Here is a 27,249-nt window from a genome sequence, read left to right as displayed (position 1 = left end):
ACGGTTCAATTTTTAGATCGTTAATAAAACTAAACAGAAGGCAAGTCTACAGAAGATGCAAATTTACACCTTTCACTTCTCCAGTATATGAAGGATTTTACAAAAGAAACAGGTGGTTTTCAAGTGTTTGTTGATTTTATTAAAGCATTCGATACGGTGTATGCTTGGAGTCTGATAAGCAAGCTGCACCAAAGCACATGTTTTCAAATATTGTGAATATTCTAGCAATATCGAATCTATTTGAATATTACGGGAACATCAATTATATGAAATACGAATGTTTCGCCATTTGATGCAGACGCTCTGTGTAGCGAACAATTACTTCATCCATACATAAATCTTATACTATGATGACCACGTCTTTCCCTGAGACACGTCGTCAGGAATCCCTCTATTTTTGGTGTAAAAAATATGATAATGTTAAGTTAGTTCCAGTTATACCTTTTAATGCATAAAGATATTGATGCTGCAATAATTAATATATATTTGATTAAATTTCAGTTATCAGTCCACACCTATAAACATAATTCATAAGCATTTTTTTTATTAACCTATAGTGACTAACCGTGGTACCGGTACCATTATAAATTATATTTAAGGTACCATTATACCGTTACACGCTACAGTGCAGTACGTAAGTACCTTATGGCGCCCCACCAATTTACAATAGAAAGTTGAAATCGAAAGCGAACAAGAGAGAATTCTTGCTTGTCTGCATGGAGTACCGTGAAGGTTAAAGCGACCATCGACGTCTTCTGGTGCGAGTAATAAAGAAAATGTGATTTTGTGATAATATGTTAGTGGTTTTTTGTGATATTTTCATTAAAATATTATGAGTTTTAAGAGGATCGCGGTGTCTGTTGTGGCACTTTTGTTTATTTGTAAAGGTAAGTAAGGTGTTGAAAAAGTCCGTATTTAATTGGTATTTAGGCATACAATTATTTAAATAATTTGTCATATAGAACTGAACGTTACCAAGGTGGTTCTGAAAATTCTTATGTGTCATTGACATTTTTCAAGTGAAACATACGTTTTGTTAATCATGAGCACAAGGTTGACTTCACATTGTTGCGATGAGTTTGTCATAATATTTCTTACTATTCTAAGACAATGTGTAAATTTTTATTAGACCTCTTATTGGATGGTTATTGTAAAGAAAACTTTCAATAAATACCCCACTGAAAGAACTACTTCAGCAGGGTATATCTACTGTAATTTTCTTAATTTAATTTTATTTTTTAATGTTAATCTTCTAAAAAATTCTCTCTCTCAAAAAAAATGACGCAAATTCCAGTCAATCAATATAGGGAAATTGACTTTAAAATACACACTCTTAGAGTTCCAAGGGTTAAATTGCTTGGAGAAAACTTGCTTTAATTGCCTGGAAGAAATAAGGCATGACAAAAAACAACTTCAAAAGCGCAAACTCACCTGGAAAAGGGATTTTCTTCAGCTCGTTTACATGTTATCTTTGATATAAGAATCACTCACTACTGTATGTTATATTTCATAACTTTTCATATTCCATGAGTGTTGTATACTCGGATGGAATCATGACCACCATGATCTTTTAGCATGACGATTTTCCGTTTTGTATGTTTATTTGCAAAATTACAGTAGACCAACTAAAATAACTAACAGAACGACCTAATGATTTTGCGAACGTCCAGTTATATGGTCTGCAACATCGATCCATCCTTGTTCCACTCATTGTGAAAGTTACAAAACATAAACTGGCATCTTAGTGCTACTGGTGAACGTTTTTCCAGGCACTATTTTGCCAGAACTAAGTTTGACGATATTTCAAGCTCCTGGAATAATTTTTATCTTCTTCGAAGTAGTTCGTGTTCCTCTTGAAATTATTCCAAGCAGTTGAGCTAATTTTGCATGTATTTTAAGCTCTTGGAACAATTTGTTAATTTTTCTTTTCCCGTTTGGTTCAGTATTGAAGATTTTCCAGAAAACTGATTAATAATTTTGAATTTTGAACAATTTTTGGATGAATGCTTGAGTTTATTACAATTGATAAAACGATTCACCTCAACACCATCATAAACAGAATTATAAACCACTTTTATTTTACAAGAAGTTCCAAGGGGTTCATCAAGAGTCAAGTCAGGCTCTCTCTGTTGAAGAGTACGTGTTTCTGTTCTTTCATGCGATTAAAATTCCGTCATTCTGTCTTTCTCACAAGCACCCTTTTTAAAAAGAGGAGCTTAACTGTTTTTTAAAGTCATGTTGTCTTTGTACCAAACAGCTGATGTGTTATTTTGTCTGTTCTCGGGTTTTCTTTGTCTCTCTCTATCTGCCATTATTTTGAGCATTATCATTATTGCAGCTGAGGATGTTGGAGTCATTTTTCCCTTTTTCCAGTAAGTTGAATAGTGTTTCTGCTCTTCTTCCACGCTATTAAAAACTCATTCTCTCTGCCACTTAAACAGTCATTTTGTCCTTTTTCAAACAGTTGAGGAGTCATTTTTTCTTTCTTCCAGGCTCCCGTTACCTCTCTTTTTCTTTAATCCTTCTGAGGATGTTGATGTCATTCTTCTCTTTTTCCAGTTTCTTAAAGAATATTTCTGTCCTTCTTCTACGCAATTGAAAACTCATTCTCTCTGGCACTTTTTAACAATCATTTTGTCCTTGTTTCAGATAGTTGAGGAGTCATTTTTTGTCTCTTCTAGGCTCTCTTTATCTCTCTCTTTCTTTGATCCTACTGATGATTTTATATTCTTCTCTTTTTCCAGAAGTTTAGGAGTGCTTCTGTCCTTATTCCACACAATTGAAAACTCATTCTCTCTGGCACCTAAACAGTCATTTTGTCCTTATTTCAAACGGTTGAGGAGGAACTTTTTCCCTATTCCAGGTTCTCTTTATCTCTCTCTTTCTCACTTAGACATTCATTTTGTCCTTGTTTCAGACAGTTGAGAAGTAATTTTTTTCTCTTCTAGGCTCTCTTTCTTTGATCCTACTGATGATTTTGCATGCATTTTTCTCCTATTCCATTAAGTTTAGGAGTGCTTCTATCCTTCTTCCACGCAATTAAAAACTCATTCTCGCGGGTACTTAAACAGTCATTTTGTCCTTGTTTCAAATAGTTGAGGAGTAATTTTTTTTCTCTTCTAGGCTCTCTTTATCTCTCTTTTTCTTCGGTCCTCTTGAGGATGTTGAAGTCGTTCTTCCCCTTTTCCAGTAACCTGACGAGTGTTTCTGTTCCTTGTTCCAGATATTTGAGAAGACATTTTTTCTCTTTTCCAGGCTCTCTTTATTTCTCTCTTTCTTTAGTGATCCTGAGGATGTTGAAGTCATTTTTTCCATTAACTTGAGGAGTGTTTCTGTCCTTTTTCTAAGCAAATGAAAACTCATTCTCTCTTGCACTTAAACAGTCATTTTGTCCTTGTTTCAAACAGTTGTGGAGTAATTTTTTCCCTATTCCAGGCTCTCTTTATCTCTCTCTTTCATTGATCTTTCTGAGGCTGTTGTAGCTAAGGATATTAAAGTCAATCTTCCTTTTTTCCAGTAACTTGAGGAATGTTTCCGTCCTTCTTCCACGCATTTCAAAAGTCATGCTATCAAGAACCTAAACAGTCATTTTGTCCTTGTCAAGGACTGTTGAGGAGTCATTTTTTCCCTATTCCAGGCTCTCCTTATCTCTCTCTTTCTTCTGGACATGCTGAGGTCACTTTTTCCTTCTTCCAGGTAGTTGAGGAGTCTCTCTGTAATACTACATATCCATTATTGACCTTTGCTAAACTATAGGTTGATTTGATGAATCACATCTTATTTACCGAATTAATTTTTAATGTGTTTCAAGATCCTGGAATAATTTTCAATTTTTTTAGTACAGAAGGTTTCCAGAAAGTTAAGGTGATTTTTCATATGTATCAAGCTTCTGGAATAAATTTTCATTTTATTCCAAGTAGTCCGTGTTACTCTTGAACCTATTCCAGCCAATTTTCAATATCCTGGAATCACTTTTATTTTCTTCTAAGTATGTATATAGAGTACATCATGCTTAAGGCTAATGGTTCGGTCTATTTGTACCTTTATGTACGTCCCAAATAACTGTGACGTTTGACGTGTCTACTACTGGATCTGGATTATGTCAATAGCATTTGTCTCTCATTTTGAATCCTTTACAGATAGGTTCCAAAGAAGGTGTGCGGTTACTTGCAAGTTGTATTGATCCAGATTCATTATTTGCCAGGATTTGACAACAAAAGACTCATCTTGACTATTCATGCTTCCTTCACTATTCTTCAGACTATTTTCTCTTTCTACTTTCTGTAGAATTTAATTTGGTCTCTTTCCTGCTCTTCTTCCTTTCCTAAGTATACACTTCTTTAACCCTTCTATAGCATTGGTGTAACTTAATCACACACTCACCATACAACTCCTCCATTCACTTAGGCTTTCTGTACTCCTCTGGCTATAATAACATTCACTGATTAATTAACTCCCACTATGTACTTCTACCATTTGAGCAACTTTACTTTGCCTTCAGATCAAACTTTATCTGGATAATGTTTGTTCTTTAGTAGCCTCTGGTCAAGAGGAAGACGAAGGTCCATACAAAGGAAAATTGATAGGAAAACTAAACTCCTACCATCACCAAGTGTCTGGGGACATCTACGCTGTAGACAAATACACCATATTGCTCACCTCCTTTAACTATGACGGCAATGGAGCTGACACGTTCTTCTGGGCTGGAGCTGCCAATAGACCTGGACCGCAAGGGTTTATTGTTCCAGACGAACACGGAAAGTAAGCGACAATAATCAAGCAACCCTTAAAAGTATAATTTAAATGCATTTTTTAGAACCAACGTCTTATCCAGATACTACAATAAAGAATTTACATTAGTTCTACCTGATAAGAAGAAAATTACCGATATCAAGTGGTTTGCCATCTACGACATTGGCTCTCAGAATACTTTTGCAGATATTTATATCCCGGAGGAGTTCGAACCTCCGATGGTCCAAAGGGTCCCACAGCTGACTGGCAAGTTGAACGGTATATCCACAATAGCCGTAGAAATCCTGGATGCTAAGCAAATTAAGCTTATAGGATTCAGCTATAGTAATAAGGTTTCTAAGGCTTATTTTTGGGTGGGGGTCGGGGCCCAACCTGTGTCAAAAGGTACTCAAGTACCCGACGAATATGGATAGTAAGTTTGTGCCCTTTATATCACTTTAAAATACTCAGTTTTCATTTTTTTAAAGTCTGGATCCCTTGAAATCTTATAACAACAAAACGATCATTTTGGAACTACCTGGGGAACTAACCATTTTTAATATAGACTGGTTTAGCATCTTCGATAGGGAAACGAATACAAATCTGGCATCGATTATTATTCCGGAAGCCCTAAACGTTCCGCCGTCTCTAATAGAAGTTGTGGTATGTAAAAAAAAACAAACTGGAGTAATAATTTAATGAATTTTACATATGATAGCCTCACAAAGACGCTTTGCCCAATTGTATCCAACTGCACAAAGACTTCCAAGTGTCTTGGGAGATATTTGGACCAGCCATCACCATCCAGTTAGCAGGAATGGTATCGGAGAATGAATATTTGTCTTTCGGTATATCCGGGTCCCAAGAGAGAAGTCAGATGCTCGGTGCAGATGTTGCCGTTGGATATATCAATGGATATCAAGGATATGCCATTGATTATAATATAACTGCTTTAACTCCGGTAGGATTTCTTTTATTTATCAGTCAAATTTTATTGGGTGTATGTGTGATTCGAGGAGGAATTATTGAAGACCTTCAGTTTTTACTAATTTTCCTACTTTCAACAATATCGAAGGCTATTGAGAGATATATAAAAGTCTCAAAAATGTATTAATTATGTTAACAGTAAAATAATTTTACAATTCCAGGCAGTTTAGATATGACACGTCTAATGAAAGAGTTGATGTGTAGATTCTCAAAAATTACTGTTCTGGAGTTAAATTTTAATTAATCTGGAGTAATTAAAATTGGGTCTTAACCGCCTGAAGTAATTAATTAATTTATTAATTAACATTTCAATTTTAAATATTTTACGTGATTTCTCTATTTGAGGCAGTTGAGCTGGATGTTTTTTTTTAATTTAAGACATTTTAATTACCTGAAATAATCAACCAATTTAATATTGATGTTTAAATTAAAATTATTTAATTATTCCAGGCTTCTCAGGCATGATTTCTCTATTGAAAGTTTGATTTTTCAAAATTTTTTGGAGTCTAATTCAAATTGTGATTTAACTGCCTGGAATTATTAATTAATTTATTACTTACCTTTAAAAGAAATTAAAATTTAAACTTAACTGCCTGGAATAATTAACTAACTTATTTACTGACATTAAAATTTTAAATATCTTATATGATTTCTCTATTTGAGGCAGTTGAGCTGCGTATTTTGTTTTTAATTTAAGACATTTTAATTACAATTCAATTTTAATTACCTGAAATAATCAACCAATTCACTACTAATGTTTAAATTAAAATTATTCAATAATTTCAGGCTTTCAGGCATAATTTCTCTATTGAAAGTTTAATTTTTCAAAATTTGATGGAGTCTAATTCAAATTCTGATTCAACTGCCTGGAATTATTAATTAATTTATTACTGACCTTTAAAAGAGAATTACCTGCAATTTGTAAACTTTTTTTTTACGTGGAAAAATTGATTAAATTTTCCTAATAATATCTCAATATCATTTTAACGTTAAAATGCACAAAAGTATTCACTTTTAGCACCGTATGGGTAACTTGAATAAATTATTTAATCTAAATTTATAGTGAATTTGTCATATTTACCATAAAAAAAATAATATCAACAAAATTCATTAAAACACGCTAAAATTTTAATTTAATTTTAACATTAAATGTCCCACAAAATTTGCAGTTTTAGCAAGCAGTATGCACTACTGAAATTAATGATTTATTTAAATTTTAACTTAAGGTGTACATTTTTTAAAATTAAAGTGTTTTAATTAAATTTCAAACTTAACTGCCTGTAATAATTAACTAATTTGTTTAATTGAGCCATCATTTTATATTTCAAGCATTTTAATTAAAATTAAGCCTAATTCGCCTGAAATAATCAATGAATTAATTATTAATATTTACATTTAAATAATTATATTTTCAATTAATTAAACTCTTTATTTTCACATGCCAGGCATTTTTAATAGAATTATACTTCAATTTTCTGGAATAATTCGTTATTGAATATTAATTAAGTCTTTGAATTTTATTTTACCTGCCAGGCATTTTAATTAAAATAATGCCTGAATTATCTGAAATAATCAAATAATTTATTAATAACGATTATATTAAAATTATTTAAAAATTCCAGGCTGTTGAGGCATGGTTTTTCTGATAAAGGAGTTGATCCGTAGATTTTTAAAATTTTATAGAGTTTTGAAGTAAAAACTTCCCATAATATATATCTATATCCTATAATATATACACCCATAATATATAATTTAATTTAATTGTTTAATAATTTAATTATTTACTCGAAATTTGTAGGATACATGAACTTTTCAGAACAAAAGATTAAAATCGTAAAAAAAAATTAATTAAAAATTTTAATTTAATTTTAACATTAAAATTCACACAAATTTTGCTTGAAAGTTTTAGTATCATATGCACTACGTAAAATGTGTGATTCATTTAAATTTTACAGCAATTTTAAATTGAATAGAGAAACACTTTGAGCTGTATATTTTTTAAAATTAATTAGGCATTTTAATATTAGCCTGCAATAATTAGTAAATTAATAATATTTAAATTAGAATCATTTAATTGATTTGAATTTCAGGTATTTGAGCCCTTGATTTTTTTTCCAATATTGAACATTTAAATAATAATTTTACTTTAACTGCCTAGAGTAATTAATTAATTTGGTTTGCTGGTTTAATTCCGCCTCATATCTGAATTTAATTTCAACATTAAAATGCACAATGTATTCACATTTACTCTTTATTTATCGTAGATTTACCATATTGGCATAAAAATTTGAGAAAAAAAATTAAAATCAGAAAAAATTCATTAAAATCCGTTAAAACATTTTAATTTAGTGAAAACATTAAAATGTAGATTTTTTAAAATTAAAGGCATTTTAATTAAAATTTAATCCTAACTGCCTGGAATAATGAATTAATTTATTAAGTTGACCCGTAATTTTATATTTCAAGCATTTTAACTAAAATTACGCCTCATTTTCCTGAAATTATCAATAAATTAATCATTAATATTTCAATTAGAATTATTACCTTATTAATTAGAATTCCAAGTAATTGAACTCTTTATTTTACTTTTACATGTCAGGCTTCTCAACTAAAATTATGCTTCAACTGCCTGGACTAATTAATTAACTAATTAATAATATTTAAATTATAGTTATTTAATTTATTAAAATCCCAAGTAAATGAACCTTAGATTATTTTTTACATGTCAGGCATTTTAATTAAGATTTTGCGTCAACTGCCTGGAATAATTTTAATTAAAGTTGATAATTTTAAATTAGAATTATTTATTTAATTAATTTGAATTCTAGGTAAGCCCTTGATTTTTTTTACATGTCAGGCGTTTTAATTAAAATAATGCATCAAATGCCTGGAATAATTATTTCATTAATATTATTATTTACGTTTGAATTTTATACTTAATTACAATTTTAAGTAACCGAGACTTTGAGTTTTTTAAAAATATTAAGATTTTAGTTAAAATTATTCCGCAACTGCCTGTATTAATCAATTTATTCACTAATGACGTTTATATTAAAATTATTTAACAATTCCATATTGTTCAGGCATGATTTTTCTAATAAAGGAGTTGATCTTTAATTAAAATTTATATGCCTTAAATTCCTAGTATAATTAATTAATTTATCAATGACCGTTCAATACACCTATAAAATTTTAATTAAACTAACTGCCTGGAATAATTAATTAATCTATTTAGTTGAGCCGTAATTTTATATTTCAAGCATTTTAACTAAAATTACGCCTCATTTGTCTAAATAATAAATACATTAATTATTAATATTTTAATTAGAATTATTACCTTATTAATTAGAATTCCAAGCAATTGAACTCTGTATTTTACTTTTACATGTCATGCTTCTTAACTAAAATTATGCTTCAACTGCCTGGGCTAATTAATAATATTTAAATTATAGTTATTTAATTCATTAAAATCCCAAGTAAATGAACCTCAGATTATTTTTTACATATCAGGCATTTTAATTAAGATTTTGCGTCAACTGCCTGGAATAATTAATTAATTGACAATTTTTAAATTAGAATTATTTATTTAATTAATTTAAATTCTAGGTAATTAAGCCCTTGATTTTTTTACATGTCAGGCATTTTAATTAAAATAACGCCTCAAATGCCTACAATAATTATTTCATTAATATTATTATTTACGTTTGAATTATATAATTAATTAGAATTTTAGCTAACTGAGACTTTGAGCTTTTAAAATATCAGAATTTTAGTTAAAATTATACCTCAACTGCCTGCAATAATTAGCAACATATTAATGATTACGTTTAAATTTAAATTATCTTTTAATTCCAGGCATGATTTCTCTATTTCAGGCATTTTTCAAAATTTAAGGCATTTCGACTAAAATTAAATCTCAACTGCCTGGAATATTCAATTAATTCACTAATGACGTTTATATTAAACATATTTAATAATTCCAGGCTGTTCAGGCATAATTTTTCTAAGAAAGGAGTTGATATTTAATTAAAATTTAGATGGCCTTAAATTCCTAGTATAATTAATTAATTTATCAATGACCTTTCAATACACCAATAAAATTTTAATTAAAATTACACCTTAACCCTCGGAAATAATTAATTAATCATTAAACAATGCTTAAGATTAATTATTATTTTAATTATTTTACAATTTTAGGTAGTTGACTTATTTATTATCAAAATTTAAGGCAGTTTAATTAAAATTAAGTCTCAACTGCCTGGAATTACTCATTATTTAATTATTAATATTTAAATTACAATTTTCTTATAAATCTAGCTAGTGAAGGCCTAGGCACTTCAGGCACTTTAATTAAAATTACTTTTAACTGCCTGTAAAAATTAATTAAATACTATTGCATAAATTTAAATTAATTAATACTTTAATTAAAATTACCTTTAACTGCCTGGAAAGTATTATTAATTAATATTGCTTAACTTTAAATTATTTTAGGCAGTTGAGGTATTGACGTTTCAAAATTTAAGGCAGTTTAATTAAAATAAATTCTCAACTGCCTGGAATTACTCATTATTTAATTATTATTATTTAAATTACAATTTTCCTATAAATCTAGCTAGTGAAGCCCTAGGCACTTCAGGCACTTTAATTAAAATTACCTTTAACTACCTGTAAAAATGAATTAAATATTATTGCTTAAATTTCAATTAATTAATACTTTAATTAAAATTACCTTTGACTGCCTGGAAAGTATTAATTAATGTTGCTTAACTTTTAATTATTTTAGGCAGTTGAGGTGTTGACGTTTCAAAATTTAAGGCATTTAAACTAAAATTAAGTCTCAACTGCCTGGAATTACGGATCATTTAATTATTATTATTTAGATTACAATTTTCTTATAATCCTAGCTACTGCTTGTCCTAGGCACCTTAGGCACTTTAATTAAAATTACTTTTAACTGCCTGTAAAAATGAATTAAATATTATTGCTTAAATTTCAATTAATTAATACTTTAATTAAAATTACCTTTAACTGCCTGGAAAGTATTATTAATTAATGTTGCTTAACTTTTAATTATCTTAGGCAGTTGAGGTGTTGACGTTTCAAAATTTAAGGCAGTTTAATTAAAATAAATTCTCAACTGCCTGGAATTACTCATTATTTAATTATTATTATTTGAATTACAATTTTCCTATAAATCTAGCTAGTGAAGCCCGAGACACCTCAGGCACTTTAATTAAAATTACTTTTAACTACTTGTAAAAATTAATTTAATATTATTGCTTAAAATTCAATTATTTAATACTTTAATTAAAATTACCTTTAACTGCCTGGAAAGTATTGTTAATTAATATTGCTTAACTTTTAATTATTTTAGGCAGCTGAGGTGTTGACGTTTCAAAATTTAAGGCAGTTTAATTAAAATAAAGTCTCAACTGCCTGGAATTACTCATTATTTAATTATTATTATTTAAATTACAATTTTCCTATAAATCTAGCTAGTGAAGCGCTAGGCACTTCAAGCACTTTAATTAAAATTACTTTTAACTGCCTGTAAAAATTAATTAAATATTATTGCCTAAATTTCAATTAATTAAAATCTGAAAATTTAAATTAAAATTATTAATTTTTTGAAGAAAATATTATTAATTAATATTTCTTAACTTTTAATTATTTTAGAATTCTAGGCAATTGAGTGGTTGAACATTTAAAATTTAAGGCATTTAAATTAAAATTAAGTCTCAACTGCCTGGAATAATTCATTAATTAATTAATATTGTTTAAATTAGAATTATCTTACTATTCTAGGTGGTTAAGCCCTAGATTTTCAAAACTTAAGGCACTTAAATTACCTTTAACTGCCTGGAATAATTAATGACTGATTTATATTTAAATTAGGCAAGAATACTACTGACTCTTTTGAACCACATCTATCTATTTATGAAATGTCAATCTGCAGCTGTATTTGGTGACTTGTCCGGAGCTTTCGATTGTGTCAGTCATGATGTATTGCTGTGGAAGCTCGAACATTATGCTTTTAGAGGTTTAGCATTTAAAGATAATTACATTGAAAGTTCATTCTGATTTATCCAGAGATACACTCACCTGATTTCTCTTATTATTATTATCAGTTGTCAGATATATATAAATTATTTCTTTCTTAATCCAAGGGTATTATTTCGTCGTTTTAGTGCGTAAAGGTCCTGGGTCAGTATAAGGGCGTATGCAAAGATGAACTTGTCGGTGGTCAAGAGAACAACCAGATGAATACCGCTGTGAGAGCAAACGGTGTTAACATTATAACGTACAGACGATCTCTTATTTCTTGTAAGTAAACATTTGACTTCGATGTACTTGCCAAACTAAGCTTGAATATTTCAGCTGATAGCGGAGATAAAGAATTTCCATCAGACGGTTCGGTGTATGTAACATGGGCGATGGGAAAACTGGACGAAAATAAAGAGCCTGCTTATCATGATGTTTACCCCAAAACCGACTTAAAAATCGAACTGAACCCAAAAGAGCCGATAAAAAGTTGCTCCGCTTTTACGAGGTCCAAAAGAGAAATGGAAGATCCCTGGAGTAAAGGACAAATTTTCGATAAGGCCATAAGAATATTCAAGGCTACGATCGGGCCCTCCGGCGGAAAAAAAGGATATCAAGCAATCACAGGCATGTAAACATTAAAATTGAGAAAATTCAATTCTAACTAGCACGTTCTTAGGACACACCTCCACGGCTCTGGCATGGTACATCAACGGATTACTAGCACCAGAATTGTGGTTACGTCGCGGTCTAACCTACCTCTTCAAAGTGAACGGAGGCAACGATCCTCACAGTCCGGAATATTATCATCCGCTCATCATAACTGATGATCCCCACGGAGGTTACGATCGGCTCACTGATATTGCACAATCGAAAGTGCGAGTATTGGCTGGAGTGGAGTATTCGAGGCGAGGCAGACCTAAATCGACTGCAAGTAAGTTCAGATTTTGTTGAGGAAAAATATATTTCTTGCACAAAAAATATTACGTTAAAAAATGTAGCGTAACGCGAAGATAACGAAGTATTTGCGTAAGTATGTGACGCTTTTAAGGCCATTTTTTATATTTTTTGGCACCATCCAGGTAATTTCTAAGAAATTTATATACATTTTAATGATTTTCAAGTAATTTAAAAGGGATAATAACAGATCGACCCTCAATTTCTAATAAAAAGACTTATTAACACTGTAATTATCTTCTAGAATTTAAAATACGCGCCAGTATTCAGACTCGCCCCCTAGCGGTACCCGTAACGTTCGCTAGCTTCGTACATGCACCACGAGATGTCACGAGTTGCACTCGCCGTATCGTTTTTAATAATCGATCTCCCGTAATTTATTTTTAATTTGTAAATCATATAAATGCTGTTTTGTTATAATCGACATGTACTTTTGAAAGGTTTTATTTTTTGCCTAATGAGCATTTAATCGTAGCAGAAATTTAATTGCCTGGCATTAAAAAATTAATGGTTATTCCAGGCAATTGAGCTCAAATTTCAAGACCTAAGCAATGGCTTCAACTTCCTGGAAAAAATCAGTATTGACCTTAGTTGCCTGGAAAAAAATTAAAAAACACAAAATTTGGTCTAATTCGCGCCATTATTCAAACTCGCCTCCTAGCGGTATCCGTAACGTTCGCTAGCTTCGTACATGCACCACGAGATGTCACGAGTTGCACTCTCCGTATCGTTCTTAATAATCGATCTCCAGTAATTTATTTTTAATTTCTAAATCATATAAATGCTGTTTTGTTAATATCCACATGCATTTTTGCAAGGTTTTATTTTTTGCCTAATCAGCATTTAGTCAGAGCAAAAATTTAATTGCCTGGAATTAAAAAATGAATGGTTATTCCAGGCAATTGAGCTCAAATTTCAAGACCTAAGCAATGGCTTCAACTTCCTGGAAAAAATCACTATTGACCTTAGTTGCCTGGAAAAAATTAAAAAAAATACAAAATTTGGTCTAATTCGCGCCAGTATTCAAACTCGCCTCCTAGCGGCATCCGTAATGCTCGCTAGCTTCGTACATGCACCACAAGAGGTCGCGAGTTGCACTCTCCGTATCGCTTTTAATAATCGATCTGCAGTAATTTATATTTAATTTGTAAATGATATAAATTCTGTTTTGTTAAAATCCACATGCATTTTTGAAAGGTTTTATTTTTTGCCTAATCAACATTTTAATCGTAGCAGCGATTTAATTGCCTGGAATTAAAAAAATCATACTTAATACCTGGCAGTTGAACTCAACTTTTAAAACCATGACACATGACCATGACCTTTCAAGACAATGGCTTCAACTTCCTGGAAAAAATCAGTATTGACCTTAGATGCCTGGGAAAAATTTTAAAAAATACTAAATTTGGTCTGAGAAGCCTAACAATAATAATAACTGCGTAAAAAAGTAGACTTTAACAACGCCAAATTAAAAAATAAATCATTCCAGGCAGTTGAACAACTCTGGTGACGTTATACCTGCTTTAAGTGCCTGGAAGAGATAAAGAATTATTGCAATTGCCTGAAAATAATAACAGAATGGCTCTCAATATATACTAGAAACACCCGTTTACCCTTGGCTTATTGCCTTGCTATTTATTTCGATTTAAAAGTCGCGCCAATATTCAGACTCGCCTCCTAGCAGCACCCGTAACGTTCTCTAGCTTCTCACTTTCGCTACGAGATGTCACGACTTTGGGCAGTTGAACTCTGATGATGTTATATCTGCTTTCGAGAATTAAGAAACTACTCCAAGTGCCTGGAAGAAGTAAAGCATTATTGCAGTTGTCTGGAAGTGCCCATATTTATATAAAACTGCTTCAGAAAGCCTAGAAGATAATGAGTCTTACTGCTTCAAATTAAAAAATTAATTATGAATTTAGATCTAGGTATTTCATGTGGATGTAATTTTTTAATTAACTTACCACTACCTTCCCCAAGTTCTATCATTATTTATGGGTTTCTTTCTTCCGGAGGTCTTTTTCAAATCATATTTTAAATATAAATTAATTAGAATATACATTGTCGTTTGTTTTTTTTTTTACCTCCAATACTTACCCTGAACCTACGATTTAACCCTTGCAGACCCCTAAACAATTTAATTAAATTGTAGTAAACAATTTAACCTATAAAAGGAAACGGTTTTATTAACCAAGCTCAAAAAACGAGGAATAATAACCTTTTCCCATGGGTTCATCATCGTCCCGTTGCCAAGCCTTGTTTTCCCTTAGGTATCGATGGTCCTGTAAGGAAACAAAACAATAAAAGGCATCAAACACGTGCTAACGTTTGTTTACTGTTTTTAAGTAAATATCTTTTATTTTATTAAAAGAAAAATATATTATGCCAAAAAGTGTAAAGCAACGCGAAGATAACGAATTAACGCTATAAATATCCGCGTAAGTAATTACACCCCATAAAGACTTAAGTTGAATAATAAAGATAACGGTAAATGTGACGCTTTTAAGGCCATTTTTTATGTTTTTTTTGAATTACAAGGGCTAGAAAAACCTTATTCCAGGCAGTTGAACTATGATTTTATCTCTCCTAGGGCAGTTGAACTCAATTTCTAAGTCCAATGGTTAACAATGTTTAAATTAACAATTAATTAACAATGCTCTCAACTGCCTGGAAAAATTAGTAATTACCTTAAATGCCTGGGAAAATTTAAAAAAATACTAAATTTGGTCTGAGAAGCCTAACAATAATAATAACTGCGTAAAAAAGTAGACTTTAACAACGCCAAATTAAAAAATAAATCATTCCAGGCAGTTGAACAACTCTGGTGACGTTATACCTGCTTTAAGTGCCTGGAAGAGATAAAGAATTATTGCAATTGCCTGAAAATAATAGCAGAATGGCTCTCAATATATACTAGAAACACCCGTTTACCCTTTATTGTTTGCTCTGCTATTTATTTCGATTTAAAAGTCGCGCCAATATTCAGACTCGTCTCCTAGCGGCACCCGTAACGTTCTCTAGCTTCTCACTTTCGCTACGAGATGTCACGACTTTGGGCAGTTGAACTCTGATGATGTTATATCTGCTTTCGAGAATTAAGAAACTACTCCAAGTGCCTGGAAGAAGTAAAGCATTATTGCAGTTGCCCGGAAGTGCCCATATTTATATAAAACTGCTTCAGAAAGCCTAGAAGATAATGAGTCTTATTGCTTCAAATTATAAAATAAATTATGAATTTAGATCTAGGTATTTCATGTGGATGTAATTTTTTAATTAACTTACCACACACCTTCCCCAAGTTCTACCATTATTTATGGGTTTCTTTCTTCCGGAGGTCTTTTTCAAATCATATTTTAAATAGAAATTAATTAGAATATGCATTGTCGTGTGTTTGTTTTTTTTTTACCTCCAATACTTACCCTGAACCCACGATTTAACCCTTGCAGACCCCTCAACAATCTAGTTAAATTGTAGTAAACAATTCAACCTATAAAAGGAAACGGTTTTATTAACCAAGCGCAAAAAACGAGGAATATTAACCTTGTTCCCTTGGGTTCATCATCGTCCCGTTGCCAAGCCTTGTTTTCCCTTAGGTATCGATTGTCCTGTAAGGAAACAAAACAATAAAAAGGCATCAAACACGTGCTAACGTTTGTTTACTGTTTTTAAGCAAATATCTTTTATTTTATTAAAAGGAAAATATATTATGCCAAAAAGTGTAAAGCAACGCGAAGATAACGAATTAACGCTATAAATATCCGCGTAAGTAATTACGCCCCATAAAGACTTAAGTTGAATAATAAAGATAACGGTAAATGTGACGCTTTTAAGGCCATTTTTTATGTTTTTTGAATTACAAGGGCTACACCAGGCACCATCCATATAATTTCTACAAGAAATTTATATAAATTCTAATGATATTCAAGTAATTTCCAAGTTATAGACACTCAATTTCTAATAGAAACACTTCTTTACACTGTATTTATCTTCTAGTATTTAAAAGACGCGCCAATATTCAGACTCGCCTCCTAGCGGCATCCGTAACGTTCGCTAGCTTCGCATGTGCATCACTAGATGTCGCGAGTTCAGAGTAAATTAGGAGAAATAAAAAATAACCAGTTAATTTTTTTGAACCAATTGAATGGAAATGTCAACCCTTCAAGACTTGAGCTGTTTGGGAAAAAACGGTAGTGACCCTAATTGCTTGAAATTTTTGTTTATTACTTTACTAATTTTTCTCCGAGAACCTACAAAAAACCATAACTACCTAAAAAAAGTAAATTTAAACTGTCTAAATATAAGAAAAACCTTATTCCAGGCAATTGAACTATGATTTTATCTCTCCTAGGGCAGTCGAACTCAATTTCTAAGTCCAATGGTTAACAATGTTTAAATTAACAATTAATTAACAATGCTCTCAACTTCCTGGAAAAATTAGTAATGACCTTAGATGCCTGGGAAAAATTAAAAAAAAATACGAAATTTGGTCTGAGAAGCCTAAAAATAATAATAACTGCTTAAAAAAGTAGACTTTAACCACGCCAAATTAAAAAATAAATTATTCCAGGCAGTTGAACAACTCTGGTGACGTTATACCTGCTTTAAGTGCCTGGAAGAGATAAAGAATTATTGCAATTGCCTGAAAATAATAACAGAATGGCTCTCAATATATACTAGAAACACCCGTTTACCCTTGGCTTATTGCCTTGCTATTTATTTCGATTTAAAAGTCGCGCCAATATTCAGACTCGCCTCCTAGCGGCACCCGTAACGTTCTCTAGCTTCTCACTTTCGCTACGAGATGTCACGACTTTGGGCAGTTGAACTCTGATGATGTTATATCTGCTTTCGAGAATTAAGAAACTACTCCAAGTGCCTGGAAGAGGTAAAGAATTATTGCAGTTGTCTGGAAGTGCCCATATATATATAAAACTGCTTCAGAAAGTCTAGAAGATAATGAGTCTTACTGCTTCAAATTATAAAATAAATTATGAATTTAGATCTAGGTATTTCATGTGGATGTAATTTTTTAATTAACTTACCACTACCTTCCCCAAGTTCTACCATTATTTATGGGTTTCTTTCTTCCGGAGGTCTTTTTCAAATCATATTTTAAATATAAATTAATTAGAATATGCATCGTTGTTTGTTTGTTTTTTTTTTTACCTCCAATACTTACCCTGAACCCACGATTTAACCCTTGCAGACCCCTAAACAATTTAATTAAATTGTAGTAAACAATTCAACCTATAAAAGGAAACGGTTTTATTAACCAAGCTCAAAAAACGAGGAATAATAACCTTTTCCCTTGGGTTCATCATCGTCCCGTTGCCAAGCCTTGTTTTCCCTTAGGTATCGATTGTCCTGTAAGGAAACAAAACAATAAAAAGGCATCAAACACGTGCTAACGTTTGTTTACTGTTTATAAGCAAATATCTTTTATTTTATTAAAAGAAAAATATATTATGCCAAAAAGTGTAAAGCAACACGAAGATAACGAATTAACGCTATAAATATCCGCGTAAGTAATTACGCCCCATAAAGACTTAAGTTGAATAATAAAGATAAGGGTAAATGTGACGCTTTTAAGGCCATTTTTTATTTTTTTTTTTGAATTACAAGGGCTACACCAGGCACCATCCATGTAATTTCTACAAGAAATTTATATAAATTCTAATGATTTTCAAGTAATTTCCAAGTTATAATAACATATTGATACTCAATTTCTAATAGAAACACTTCTTTACACTGTATTTATCTCCTAGTATTTAAAAGACGCGCCAATATTTAGACTCGCCTCCTAGCGGCATCCGTAACGTTCGCTAGCTTCGCATGTGCATCACTAGATGTCGCGAGTTCAGAGTAAATTAAGAGAAATAAAAAATAACCAGTCCCTGGTGGATCTCGGAAACCGTAAGAGTTACGGACTCGGTTAATTAGAGGCAAAGTTGCGCAATTTGGGGCTTAATAAAATGACGTTTAAAAATTTTTAAAATTCCGGACACTTCCGGAGATATCCAAAAAAAACCGAAATTTGTGAAAGTCGTTTTTACCTTCTACCGACTTCGGAAAACTAAAAATAGTTTTTCATTGCCACTTTTTATGCTCTACAACATGACACAAAAAAAAAATTATCCGACGTTTCGTTTTTTTTTCGATCATCGCCAACTTTATTTTTTCTTATGGGCGCCATCTTGGATTTTCTCATTTTTAAAAAGCACTTTTAATTACCTTTAAAATGAGGAAACGCACTTGCATGTTCGATTACTCCTTCTAGTACTTCCCATAAGAACTTAATGAGTGCAAGAAAGAAAGATATATCACTGGGAGTTTTAAATAAATTGAAGCTATAAAATAGTCTGTATTTGATATAGTTTTTTTTAAACCAATTGAATGAAAATGTCAACCTTTCAAGACTTCAACTGTTTGGGAAAAAACGGTATTGACCCTAATTGCCTGGAATATTTTTTCTCTGAGAACCTACAAATAACCATAATTACCTAAAAAAGTAAATTTAAACTGTCTAAATATAAAAAATAAATTATTCCAGGCAGTTGACCTATGTGTGGACTATAAGTTGACCTATAAGTGCCTGGAAGAGGTAAAAAATTATTGCAGTTGCCAGAAACAAAAAGTTTATTTATATACATTTCGTTGATTTTTAAGTAATTTCCAAGTAACAGTAACAGATTGCTTCTCAATGTCTACTAGAAACAGTTATTTACGCTGTATTTACTGCCCTGCTATTTATTTCAATTCAAAAATCGCGCCAATATTTAGACTCGCCTCCTAGCGCCATCCATAAGTTTGCGCGCCACGAGATGTCGCAAACTGTATCCTCCGTATAGACTTTGTTAATCCATTTCCAGTAATTTATCTTCAATGTGTAAGGTATATAAATAAATATAAATGAGGTTTTGTTAAGATCCACAAGCACTCTTGAAACCTTTAATTTTTTGCCTGGAATTAAAAAATCATAGATTATTCCAGGCACTTGAACTCACGAAGACCTAAGCAATGGCTTCCACTGCCTGGGAAAAAATCAGTATTGATCTTAAATGAATGAAGCTTTTTTAAAAAATTACTAAATTTGCTCTAAGTAGCCTAAAATAACAATACCTTCCTAAAAAAGGAAATTTTAACTGTCTCAAATTCAAAAATAAACTATTCCAGGCAGTTGAACTATGATTTTATTTCTATTTTCGGAAATTAAAAAAAAAGGCTCCAAGTGCCTGAAAGAGGTTAACAATTATGGCCATTACCTAAAAATTTATATAAATTCTAATGATCTTCAAGTAATATTAAGAGATTGCCTCTCAATATGTACTTAAACACTTATTTACACTGTGTTTATTGTCTATTGTATTTATTTCGATTTAAACTTCGCGCCAATATTCAGCCTCGCCTCCTAGCGGCATCCCTAACGTTCGCTAACTTCGGACGTGCACCACTAGATGTCACGAGTTTAGAGTAAATTAAGAGAAATAAACAATAACCAGTTCCTCATGGTTTCTTTTGATAAAGTGTTTAAGCTCATAAGCTAATTTAGGATAATTATTAAAATAAAAATTGCCCTAATACAGTTCGTAAAGTTAACAACGATTCTCAATTAAATTTAAAACATCTGCATCCCGTAAGCATACTTTAAAACTACCCAAAAAAAAAGGAAAAAGGGAGAAACAGCACATAGATATTATATTATATAGTTGGAGACCAGGAAATCCACTTTATGAAAGCGCCTTTGGCTCTGACGGTGGAGCCGGGGTTTTGAAATAAGTTAATGGAGAAAAAAACCATAAAGTAAGATTAGGTAACAAAGTTATGATATTAGTTAAATTTAGAGAGTTTACAATCGTGCTTATTTATGTTTTAATGTCCGCAAAACTGTTTAGAAACATACAGGTCTGATAAACAAATGATAAAACGAATGCTTAATAATCAATTTTTTTTAAGGTGGACCACTATGCTTATCAAAACACAAAGATGACGCAGACAGACGCTTGGACGATGACTTCGAATCATTCAAAAAATTCAACAGATCACTAGTCTGGTCCTGCGAACCTGGAGATCCTGGCATTTTGGAATTCACCCCGAACTCTTCATGGCCGGACATTGTCTACTACAACTCATTCACCCAGGCTAACATGGGATGGAAAATTCACATCATAGACAGTTTCAATCAACGGGCGACAAGTGATAGTCACCAGTTAGTTAGTAACTGTTGGCTTGTAATTGTCATTATGGTTTTTATAGCGAAATATCTGTGATTAATTAGATATGATGTCGTAGATAATTGTGGTTTGAATGTATGTAAAGGAAATAAAGGTACTGTTTATTTATTTCTAAAATGTCTAGAGGTTTTTGAAGTCCCAATAAAAGAACAGGCACCAGCGCGCTAAATTAATAGAAAGTTATGACAAGGCAACGTTTTTTCTGTTAACAATAGAAAGCAAATTTTTCATGACTTTGCACAGGCGTTTGATACCGTCAAATCAAGACTAAATCTAACGTGCTCACACTTTCACTTTTTGAAAAACACTAACCTAACTCGCCTTGACTTTCGTTTAATTGTTTCCAAGGTAAAAATTGACTAAACAATTAGGAACAGTTTCGAAATATTTAGAACTATCTTTATTGTTTTTGCCGAAAGAGACCAATAATTTTAGGAGAATACTGACAGTCAAAGCAAGCAAGTATACAAATTCTAGAAAATTAAAACTACAAGGTTTTACAATAATATAACCTAAATAACCTAAATTAGGGCCAAAATAAGTAGAATCCTAAATAAACCCTACGAATTAACTTTAACTACTGAATACTAATAAAAATAGTACAAAAACTAGGAAAATAATTAACGTATTTACATTTTCATAATAATTATTGATTTCTCTAAAAACTTATACTGGTCTGGTAAAGTCAAGTTTTAAAGTCAACTTCAAATACTAAATCTAGGTCATATGTTAAGAAAAGAACGATAGAGGAACGCTTTATTCCTTTTCTATTTACTTTAATTCAAAATAATCATCCATTATTCACAAAGAGACTTAGATATATGACCAAAGGAAAAGAAAGTATACTCAAAGTCTCACAAATCAAGCGTCTATTAAAAGGTTACGCGTTTCCCCATCTAAATACAAAAACTTCACACTGACTCTCACCAACAGTGAGTCTTTAAGTTGGACTCAATTTGAACGTATAGAAACGAGAGGGACTCTGGAAATCGGGAAGCATTGTTGTTCTCCTTCCCCCATATGCGATATCCACTGTATATACCTACATATAAAGTCCAGAAAATGCAAAAAATATCGTGTATATTCTATTTATATAATATATTACACATTGATATTAACATTATTTTTTTATGTTCAAGTATAAGAAATATATGTATATATTTTGTGAACATTACCGTCGCCTGCTAATATCTATACCGGAATTAATGGCAATCCGGTTTTGCAATTGTTTGGTGTTCAGGTGTTGTGTTTCTTTTTGTGTTCGGTGTTTGTTTCACGTTTTAGGTGTTGGTCAAATTGGATTAGATCAGGAATATTATTTCATATTTTAAGTGTTTAAGTATAGACAAGAATTAATCTTTTTTATAGCTATTTTACTTGCTTCTGCCATGGATTCATGGACAAACTGGACGGCCATATTGTGCAATAAAACTTTTTTTTATGGCCTTTTGCAGTTGCAGTCTATCTTCACACTCTCCAAACTCCGTTTGGTTGATTTAATTTTAAGTTAAGCAATAGAATCATTAATTTCTATCAGAATGCCTTAAGAACAATATATAATTTTATATATTTGTTATATAAGTGTATGTGAAAAACTACTTGTTGTTGTGTTAGAACATCAACACAACAACAAGTAGCCGCCCGAAATATACTGTTTATATACAAAAAGGTTTTATTTTATACAGCGTTTACATCTTGATCTAATCTTGTTTATAGATAAAAAAAATTTCCATTTATTAAAATTAAAAGTTGTCAGTATTTTTGTTCCGAATGTTTCCTCCTGTTCTCCTTCCTCCTTATTTAGGGTTTCCTTGGCCAACGAATATCTATAATAACTATTTTAAGACCTTCAAGTTCCTAATACTATTTTCGGTCAATTCAAATGACCTAAAATAATCTTTAAACGTCGTCCTAAGTAAATATTTAACGTCTTCCAGAAGCCTGTTTCAATTCTGTTTAAGACTTCTTTTAGCCTTCATTTAAGACTTCATTTTGGATGTGACATTTGTACCTTACCTACTTTAAGACAGTAAGGACGTCAAAATGATTCGTCATATAGACCAGAAAGTACGAAAAATTACGTATGCAAGACGTCATTTTGTTACCCAGGAAATTATGCATATATGGTATCTATATACCTTATAAATATTTGTATATTCTATAAAGATACATGTAACAGATACATAGAATGTAACAGATGATTATGAGACATTAATAGCATATAACCCTTGGATAATTGAAAAAAAATTGTACTAGTTGCTATTTTATTTCAGGGATTTTACCTGGATAATTAAACTTGTTTTTTTTTTGAGAAATTGCACCTTCTTTTATTATCACTTAATAATATTGTATTGGTTAAATGTGACTCACTTGAAAAGTTAAAATCGTTTTAATCAAAAAATAAATATCTAGTATATTCAGGTTATACACTGTACATACTAATTATATATTCCATGTATTACCTAGTGTGTGACAAATGTATATTTAGTTCATGTCCCTAAAATAAACAGAGCATTAAAAATAGACATTGTATGTATATACGTCAGGATATTATGAATATACATAGCATTTACATATAATAGCCTATGATCTTCTGTTGCATGTCAATGCATGGATATATGGGTACTCAAAATAGAAATTGACCAATCCTGTATACAAACTTGGCAATTCTCTATAGTATAATGAGACTTTTTTAGAGATCATGCACTTTAAATTTTCCTGTTGTACCTGAAAGTAGTGGTACAGTAAGTTTACTAATAAATAATCATACACAGGGTGGAATTCTTACGTGGAAAAAATTTAAAGAATATGACTATGGTAATAAACAATGACTATTATACAAAATTAAATTCACAAAAACATTAAAATCAAGAACAGTGACCAATGAATTTTTATTTATTTAAAATGGGACAGTTCTTATATTAATATATTTTGATAAATTAATTACACACAAAATTCAAAAGTTTTATATATTGCATAAATAATATAATATCGCATTTTTGATATCGAATTGATTCTATTTAAGAATTCCTTCCTGCACACTTACATAAATTTACTATTTTTTATTTTATTTAGAGCGCACATTCAAAAAATGGTCAATGTATTCAAGTTGAGGCTTACTTAGTGTCGGAAGATGGATCGCTTGTTCCAGTTGGTTCAACGGATTCACATAGTACCAATAATACAGAAGAAGTCGCGGCTCCTGATGTAACCGAAGAAAGTTTCCCTAACTCTAAAAATAATACAAATTTTGCAAAAAAAAAACAAATGAAGATGACTTGGGGATAATTTGAAAGCCCCCAAAAAGAAATTTGTTAACGACACTGGTAATGTCTAATAAAAAAAGCAAACTAGCTGATTCTGATGTAGAATCTTCATCAACTTTATCTGTTAACGATGCAATAAATTTAGATCCTACTAATCCTCCATCTGGAAAAAAAAGACAACTCAAACAATCAAGAAAAATAACGGAATATATAGATATTTTAAGAGAAAACGAAGATGAAAAAATAGATCTAGCATTGGCTAAATTTATATTTGGATGTAATCTACCCTTTAGGGTAGTTGAATCACCTTTATTCAAAAACTTCATTAGGACAATTCGTCCTGCGTATGTTGATCACATACCTGGCCGTAAAAAACTCAGTACAACACTATTGCAGACATGTTATAAAGAGTGCCTTGATAGTGCTCGCAAAGAGGTTAAATCAGATTCGGTCATTTTGTGCGATGGTTGGAAAAATTCATCTAGCCATGGAAAAATTCATCTAACACCAAGACCGTTGTAACAATGTTACACTCGACCGATGGAGAGAGTGGTTTTATTGATGCCTGGGATTTAACGACTGAATCAGAGACTGCAGAGAAACTTGCTGAGATAATTATACAATCTAGAGAAATTGCTAAAGAAAAATATAATGTTGATGTGTACGCTGTAGTTTCTGATAACGCTAGTGCAATGGTTAAAATGGGATCTCTCTTAAAACATTGTTTGTGGCACAGTACTTGTAACAGTCACACAGGCAATCTTTTAGCAAAGGATATATTGGACAAGAAATTGCTGGAAAATGTTGTTCTTGTGCTTAAAGAGTTCAAGCAATCTGACTTCGAAAAAATGATTTTAGATGAAGGAGGTCGAAGAATTAAACTTCCTGTAGAGACGCGTTGGTGTTCATATCGTAATGCGTTTAAGAGTTTTTTGGAAAATTTAGATTACATGAAAAAAATTATAGCAGCTACAAGAAAAAAAATTAAGCCGAAAGTTACTGAATTAATATTTAATGACGACTTTGCTGATGACGTCCAAAGAAATTTAGATATACAAAATCCAATTTGTAATCTTATTAATAGCTGTCAGAGCGGGGATACTTCGTTGGCAGATGCTGTGAATCTTTGGCTCGCATTGGAGGTACCAGAACCTTTTGCAGAAAAACTAAAAAGCAGACAAGAAATGGCATTAAACGTTTATGCATTGACAGCATACTTTTTCATCCAACATATGACAATTCAAAATTATCCTCGTCTCACACTGGAAAAATAAATTCTTTTCTTTTTAAACATCTCAACAACAAGGGAATAGAGGAATGGGATTCTTTTAATATCAGATCAGGTAAATGAATATCCATAACTTTTATAAAATAAATACTTATAAACTTTTTTGTAGGTATATTCGAAATTCTTTACAAGAAGAACGTAACGAAGCCGTTAGTATTTTGGAGAATGGCTATGATGGAGTGCCCAGTCTTGGGCTCCTTGGCTCTTAAGTTGCTTAAAATTCCGGCATCTTCTGCTCAAATTGAGCGCTTATTTTTAAATTGGGGACACGTACAAACACCTCTTAGAAACAGATTATCTTTTAACCATTCGAAAATGTTAGTGCATCTTTATTATACCTTTACCCTTAATACTAAAAACACAATACAAAATATTGAGTTACTTAACCCTGATGATGATGACTATGATGAGAAAGATGACTAAAATTCTAAATTAAATTTATATTAATTTTTAATAGGTATAATATATGATATATTATAAATTTTTGTATTTTTTTATTTTAATGATACCTAATTGTTGACATTGACGACATTGTTGACATTCATGATGTCATCTATAAAGTTGACATCATGACATAGTCGACGCGTCGACAATTGAATTGTTGACATGACATTGTCGACGCCGCCCAACCACTAGTCAAATGTACATGAATATGTTCAGCAACTTTTTCGATTATCATCTTTAGATTCTCATGTTTCCTTTATGGCATACCTTGTATAACAAGACTGATACTAAGAGACCTTTGTTCTTCCTTGTTTACTTGATCCTTAACCTCTTAACTCATTGTTGTACTTATGATCAAATTTTCCAGTTTTGAATCACATCGTTGAGTGTAAAATTGGTTGATTGCTTCGACTGGCCTTATTTTAATTACATTGGTCACAACACCATTCATCCTTGGACTTAAACAATTTTTTCGTATTCGCTCGTATTATATTCTCGACTATTCCCTCTGCTGTAGTTTCTATATTCCTTAAATTCAAAAAAGTAGTCAATTTTTCTCAAAGAGACCTCTTAATAATAAAAATTCAGAGATTGGAGGGACACAAAGTCAATGGTCTTAAATTATGTATATTTTTTAAAAAACGATCGCCCTAAGGCATCGTCAGATCTAAAAGAAAATAGAAAGCAACCCTAGTATAAAAACAACAATGCATAGACACAAATTACAATATTGAGATATCACTTATCGGTAAAGTTATTGGATTAACACCACAAACATTTAAGTTAAAACAAAAATAAATACATAAAAAATAATGCTGTCGTTCACATTAAATCCGGTGTCAAAACTAAATAAAATAAAAGTAAACAAAACAAGCAGAATGAGGTTAAGTTGAACGGGAGAACGGAAATAAAGCAAAAAATAAAATAAAAAATGAAATATGTCTTGGTCAAGAAATGAGCCAGCGACCATCGGCTTCGTAGGCAAGCGCTAAACTTACCTGCTATCCAGGTCGTGATAAATATTGTTAAAAATTAAATGCGGTTCAAAGGTAAAAACATCATTCACACAAGACAGTACAGGACTCCTTTTTGCCCTTGTGATCTCCATCTTCTCTAATAAGTCAAGCTTCTTTCCCTTGGGGCACTCATAAAGGATTTTTACATTTTCCGGGATGGAAGGAAATTGTTTTGAGGACAATAAATGACTTACAAAAGCCGATTTAGTCTCGGTGATTTCGGTATTTTTGTGTTTATTATATTCTCTTAAGTGTTCCTGCACTCTCGTTTTTATTTTCCTTCCAGA

At 31.3% G+C, this 27,249-nt stretch overlaps 1 protein-coding gene across 2 annotated transcripts; it reads left to right on the top strand.

The window, feature by feature from the left end:
- Positions 1–695: 695 nt before the first annotated feature.
- Positions 696–21,065, top strand: LOC126745828 (protein Skeletor, isoforms B/C). Of its 2 annotated transcripts, none has more exons than XM_050453847.1 (9): positions 696–887; positions 4,539–4,761; positions 4,817–5,164; positions 5,220–5,394; positions 5,450–5,692; positions 11,907–12,042; positions 12,097–12,387; positions 12,440–12,694; positions 20,671–21,065. In XM_050453847.1, exons 1-9 carry the CDS (start codon positions 833–835, stop codon positions 20,982–20,984), a joined length of 2,040 nt encoding a protein of 679 aa, XP_050309804.1. In that variant the 5' UTR covers positions 696–832; the 3' UTR covers positions 20,985–21,065. The 2 variants fall into 2 exon arrangements, with proteins under 2 accessions (XP_050309804.1, XP_050309803.1); XM_050453846.1 differs by having other exon boundaries at positions 4,536–4,761.
- The last annotated feature ends 6,184 nt before the right edge of the window (positions 21,066–27,249 follow it).

The sequence above is a fragment of the Anthonomus grandis genome, chromosome 16, assembly GCF_022605725.1.
Source record: "Anthonomus grandis grandis chromosome 16, icAntGran1.3, whole genome shotgun sequence".
Lineage (NCBI taxonomy): Eukaryota > Metazoa > Arthropoda > Insecta > Coleoptera > Curculionidae > Anthonomus > Anthonomus grandis.
This window is presented reverse-complemented; position numbering and strand designations above follow the sequence as displayed.

Excerpts from the sequence above, each read along its gene's own strand:
- LOC126745828 (XM_050453846.1), top strand. The coding sequence starts at position 833 with ATGAGTTTTAAGAGGATCGCGGTGTCTGTTGTGGCACTTTTGTTTATT. Across the intron at positions 888-4,535 it reads ACTTTTGTTTATTTGTAAAG|TAGCCTCTGGTCAAGAGGAA; the intron begins GTAAGTAAGGTG and ends TTTGTTCTTTAG. Across the intron at positions 12,695-20,670 it reads CAGACCTAAATCGACTGCAA|GTGGACCACTATGCTTATCA; the intron begins GTAAGTTCAGAT and ends ATTTTTTTTAAG.